The 6,050-nt window shown below is 44.3% G+C and overlaps 1 protein-coding gene across 2 annotated transcripts in view; it reads right to left on the bottom strand.

Moving 5' to 3' along the window:
• Nucleotides 1–3,222: 3,222 nt before the first annotated feature.
• The window catches only part of MTUS1 (microtubule associated tumor suppressor 1), a 124,932-nt gene continuing 122,104 nt past the window's right edge, over nt 3,223–6,050 (bottom strand). For both annotated transcript variants that reach the window (XM_015409252.1, XM_015409253.1), the window contains one exon: nt 3,223–5,330. In XM_015409252.1, coding sequence (XP_015264738.1) covers nt 5,114–5,330 — 217 coding nt within the window. In that variant the 3' untranslated portion in view covers nt 3,223–5,113. The remainder of the gene's footprint in view (nt 5,331–6,050) is intronic.

The raw sequence follows: 6,050 nt of genomic DNA, 5'->3' as shown, positions 1-6,050 counted from the left end.
GATGGAAGGCCGATGCCTCCGTCGCCTGGCTGGAGTGGCCGCGGGGGGGTCTGGAGTCGGGCGGCCGCTGGTGGGAGCCGCGGGTGCCCGGGCCGAGATTGGGGGGGCAAGGCGGGCGACAGAAGGCCGATGCCTCCGTCGCCCGGCCCTCTACAGAATCCACCCCCCAAACCTCCAGGTATTTCCCTCCTTAGAGCTGGCAACCCTACATTCCCCTCAGTGCCTGTTGGTAGGCAACTAAGCTTGGTCCTGTCACCTACTTTGGCCTTTGGGAGAAAACACATTGGGGCCAATCCTGATAGGGTTGCCAACTCCAGATGGGAAATTCCTCCAGACTTGAGGGATGGAGCCTGAAGAGGGTAAGGTTTGAGGAGGGGTGGGACCTCAGACAGGTACACTGCCATAGACTCCACCCTCCAAACCGGTCAGTCTCACATAGGGAACCATTGTTGCCAATCTCCAGGTGAGGGCTGGAGAGCACTCAGTATTACAACTGCTCTGCAGAAGGGAGGGCAGAAGTCAGCTGAAGTCAAAGGGGCAGATAATGGTAGGTTGGTGGCTAGCTGGGAAGGAGATGGGGTTGCCAACTACATGCTGACAAATTCCTGGGGATTTGAGGGGTGGAGCCTGGAGAGGGTGGGGTTTGCAGAGGGGTGGGACCTCAGACAGGTAGAATGCCATAGACTCCACCCTCCAAACCAGCCATTTTGTCCTGGGTAACAATTGTTGCCAATCTCCAGGTGAGGGCTACAGATTACTCACAATTACAACTGCTCTTCAGGTAGCAGAGATCAGTTCCTCTGGAGAAAACAGTGGACTCTGTCATTATACCCTGCTGAGGTCACCACAGCAAATTGACACTGTTTGCCCAAAGCCAGAGCACTGCCCCAGAGCCTCTTTCTAGATCCCGTTGTATTGCTTTCACAACGGGCTTTACTGCTAGTACTCTTATAATGGCCCTTGTATAGAAGGAAAGTAATAGTTAAGTCAACTCAACAGTCTTACTTCAAGAATTAGCTTATTATTAGGACTTACCTATACATTATAAAAGACACGTCTTCCTTTAAAATCTTCCCAAACTAGAAAACCACCATTGCTCATTGAAGAACAAAAATCCTATAGAAGCCAATTAATAAGTTTAAATTACATCGGCAATGTTTTCAACATTTAAATGTTTAACAGGGAGAAAACAGACCTCTGATGTCTACATAGTAAAGAAAAAAGGAGCCAGAAGCCGCAGCTGAAGACGACGGAGCCGACCCGAGAAAAAAGGAAACCCCCCTCCACTGAGTGCCGGTAGGGATGTCCCCACCCCTAAGAATTGTGGCCATAGGTTAGGGATAATGAATAACTGTAGCCGCTCAGAGACCCCTTCGGGGGTTAGAGCGGGGTAGCAAGCCGAAGAAATAAATAAATAAATAAATAGTGAAGTTGCCTGGTTAAGATGAAGATGCCATGGGAAGAAGTGTAGTCCTGTTCCTTAAAATGATGGATTGGTTTTAAGCTGCAATTTAAACAATTGTTAGAAGCAAGAGAAACTGGTAAATGTACCTATGTGCTACTGTAAGGGTTCCATCCAATGCAAGCACACAAAATGGATAAAAGTTTAGGGAAGGCCAACGTAGGTCTCTATTGGATCGTTCACAATTTTGCTTCTTACATAACTGATTATTATATTAGTATGCAGATTACTGGTGATGGCGGAAAGTACTATCAAGCTGCCGCCGATTTATGGCCACCTTGGAGGGTTTTCAAGGCAAGAGACAGTCAGAGGTGGTTTGCCATTGCCTGCCTCTACATCACGACCATGGTCTTTCTTGGTAGTCTCCCATCACCTGCTTAGCTTCTGAGATCTGACAGCCTGGGCTATACATTACTAATAAGTATGTAAAACCTATGGCACTGATGTCTGTTCCATTTGTCACAGTCACTCCCACACAATCTACATGAGTTTAAATACAGACGTTTTTAATCAGCACTCATACAAAGTGTAACCCGTTTAAAGAAAACGTTCACATTACTCAGTGTGCAAGACTTCCTCATCACTTCCTGCTTTGATCTGACAGAGGTTAGTAGACATTTAGAATGCTGACAAATATCACTGCCTTTGGTTGATACGAGTTGTATTGCTTATTTCACGTGTTAACATACAGCTATGTGTACATTCTGAAAAAAGGTGTTAGGACAGCCTCATTAAGGGCTGTGTAGATACATACATTTCTGTGCACGATGGTTTAAAAGCTAAATTCTACCTTTCAGAAATCCTAGGGTAACAGTGTCATTAATCCCAATCTCATACTATTTAGGCTGTGTTGAGGGGGTATGCAAACAGCTGTTCTGTCTCGCTACCCCCACTGTAACCTAATAAAGTGGGTCAAAGAGTATTCTGCATCCCCTCTTTATGATATGGATTGCAGGAAAACAAGCCAAATATATGCTATAGATTAATAAGCGATAACTGATTCAACATAATGCTTGTGAAAAATTGTCCTTTGTTCGGTTTGAAAATACAGAAAGCTGGTGAATGTGTCAATATAAAGAGTACTATCTCTCATTCTTAACCCCTCCTTAAATGTATTTATTTCTGTAAGAACTTCTATAAGGCTCTCTGGATTTTCTTTCAATGAATATGGCACTTGCACATCCCAAAATGAACTCAATTTTAGTTGTGCGTTTGCCACAATCCAGCAAAGAAGATGTGCCTGTGGAAGCAACTTTTTGTGCAGGCATATACAAGCATATAGGATGCGTATCCCTATCAAACACCACAGTGCTCAACTATGCCGACTGATTACAGGAATGCTTCATTCTGCCAATAGTATGAGCATTTTCTGCTACAGTGAGGACCCAACATTATACATGTCCACGGATCTTCAGACTTCTTACGCTAGTTGTTACTGAAGAATGCTCTATTCACAGAGGGAGGCAAATCCTTTGATATTATGTCTGAAAGCCAAGAGATCAGGTGGGAAGAGGAGTCAGTGACATGGTTTCCCATGTAAATGACCTCGCAGGTTCAAGCTTTGCTAGAACAGCACTGAAACCTAGCCATATGGAAACAGCACACCCACCGTTCTCTCATAGCAGTCTCGCATGGCTTGGTCAGCATGTACATGACCCCTTTTCCTAATCCACCCTTTCCCCAATGATGCAAGAGTCATATAAACCAGTAGAAAAAAAAAGTTTTATTTTAATTTTCAACACTCAAGTATACATAGAATTAAATTTGTTCTTGCCAAAGAAATAAAATTGCTCGCAGACATACTTCTAAGCCAAGTTTCAGCCTAAAGCGGAATTTCCATGGTTCTACTCAATTACTGGACAAGAGTTTATTTAGAAGTGCTGACATCTCTAGCTACAGTGGCGAGTACAGTGCCATAAATGGGGTAAGGGCAAGTAAAATGTTGCACAGGGCAGGCACACTTTATACAGCATGTAAAAATTAAATATTTCATCCTTGAAATTTTTCATATTACAAAGTAGATAATACTCCCATAATTACAGAATAAGGGTAACTGAAATCTTCCTCTTTAAGAGCGAACATTTTTGCATCCTAGACCAAAACATTTGGTTTTAATATTTTACTGTTTGAGTTTACTGAAGGTTTATGGGAAGGGACAAAGAAACTCCGTCGGTTCTCAAGACTTCCACTGCAAAGTAAGAGTGGGATATAGCTGTTTGCTAATGAGTGGACTGTTCCACAGTAGAGGAATTATCGATGCATTCTTGGATGTTGTGGCGATGCCTGTACACCAAGCTGCAGCATCAGACAATCCCGTTTCATAATAAAAATATGTTTGTACTTAAAAGACCTATGAAATCATAAAAATAAATTTTGACCAGATCATCAACAAGAGCAGACATGCACTATGTCATCTTTAAATCTAATATAGTATCAAATGTTACATGAACATCTTCCACATACAACCTCAGCACTACAATCCAATTCTGTCTTTGTAATGGTTGGGGGTGGAGAGCAGAGAAAAGCTTCTTCATAAATGAAACGGAAGATGACGAGTCCTGAAATCTATTAGAAAGGGCAGGTAAATCTGTTGCAGATTACCTGGGCATGGATTTCTCCTTTTAGCCATTAATTGCAAAAGTGCAAAAAAGTGCAAAATGGGACGTCGTCGATCCAGGATTTTTGCTCTTCACGATGCAAGGAAAAACAAGCACCGGCAGGCAGACCCAATCTCATTCTCTTGCTTATTGCAGAAAGAATAGCGTCCGAGTGTTTGAAATCTGGCAATTTTGCTATCACACCTGGACAAAAGGAGATGCAAGTCTGATGTGTGGCATTTAAAAAAAGAGGAGGGGGACATTAGCTAGGGGGGAAATCTAATTCCAATAGGGTTGTGGTGTAAAGTAGGAAAGCAAAAAAAACAACCCAAACCCAACTGAACATTAAATTACGGTTTAAGAGATTATCAGTCTATAGATTCGACCGAAACAGGCAGACACAGACAAAAATCAAACAGCCGTTTCCTTTCATCCTCTTACGGAACTGAAGTGGAGAGATTAGGGAAAGACACAAGACCACAAGTGGCAGCTTTTTCGCAGCCCCAGAGAAGTGAGAAACCTTTGATTATAAAAAATAAACCCACATGCATACTGACAATGTTTTATTCATGATATACACGTCACTATATTCTTCAGCTTTCCTTCCTTTACAATGTACACAGTAAAGGCGGCCACATCAGACACACTTCATGCGCTACATCCAATCCTTTCACACCACACCCAGAGTCTCAGAAAGGTGCCTACGGTGAGGAACGCAGTCCCTGAGCATTTCCCCCCTCCCCATGGTTAGGCAAAAGGCAAAAACGAACAAGACATTTTCTTGCTCTTTTAAGTGCTTTGTGCAACAATGTCCAAAAGTTATTACTGAAGTCTTTTTTAAAAAAAAAAACAAAAAACAAAAACAAGGAGGAGCATTGGTGAGTCCTACTCCAGAGCGCTCCGCTATGTTTTATACTTGTTCCTCGCGACAGCAGTTTCCAGTTACATTTCTATCACAGCCCATGTAACTCTTTGCTCCCTCAATTCACTTTCAAGTTCAGCAGATTGTGGAGGAAATGCCTGCACGAAAAGAGGAGCTCCGCACGCAGGGGTGTCATCTAGGTGACACCGGTGGGCTGGAGAAGGAGCCAGAATTCCTTGGAGACTGGAAAGGCATTGTTGGAGTGGTGGGGGACTGTGTTCTCCGGCTGCACAGGTCACCATTGTGTAACTTCCACAGAAGTTCTTCATTTTCCATTGACAGGCGTTTGTTTACTTTGGATTCTTTCTCCAGGGACTCTTGCAAAACTGCCTGCTCAGTGGAAAGTTGTCTGGGGGGGGGAGGATGAGGGAGTGGAGGAGAAGAAGAAGCCACACACTTATTGCCGAGGTTTGGAGTAGTATGCTCATACTGTGATGATGATGAGATGAGATTGGATTTATACCCCGCCCTTCACTACCCAAAGGTGTCTCAAAGCGGCTCACAAACGCCTTTCCCTTCCCCTCCCCACAACAGACACCCTGTGAGGTAGGTGGGGCTGAGAGAGCTCTGACAGAAACTGCTCTTTTTCAAGAACAGCTGTGCCAGAACTATGGCTTGCCCACGGTCATCCAGCCAGGTGCAAGTGGAGGAGTGGGGAATCAAACCTGGTTCTCCCAGATTAGTCCGCGCACTGAACCACTACACCACCCTGGCTCTCTGTGATACACCCCCGTCTCCTTGGCCCCTAAGTAGCAGTTTCCCACAGGAAGTTGTAAGCTGTGCAACACTCACTCTTTTTTGGGGGGTTCCAAGTGCCCCCTTGACGGTACAAAGGTGAGGAGGGGGACAAAAGCTCCCTCAGCCTGCTGTACCGCAGGCTCAAGAATCAGGCCCTTGAGGCATTTTTAAACCACTTTAAAGGGGGCGACAGTGTTTCCACCATGGACACAAAGATGCCGTCACATCTAGCTGGCCCTTAAACAGAAAGTTCTCTCTTCTGCTTGAATACACATTGCTAGGCCACTTATGATCTATTAACAGGGCTATTTTTGGGCAGGAATGCACAGGA

This window comes from Gekko japonicus, unplaced genomic scaffold, assembly GCF_001447785.1.
Source record: "Gekko japonicus isolate JY-2015 unplaced genomic scaffold, Gekko_japonicus_V1.1 scaffold308, whole genome shotgun sequence".
Taxonomy (NCBI): domain Eukaryota; kingdom Metazoa; phylum Chordata; class Lepidosauria; order Squamata; family Gekkonidae; genus Gekko; species Gekko japonicus.
The sequence above is the reverse complement of the archived record's forward strand: the minus strand, read 5'-3'. Positions and strand labels throughout refer to the sequence as shown.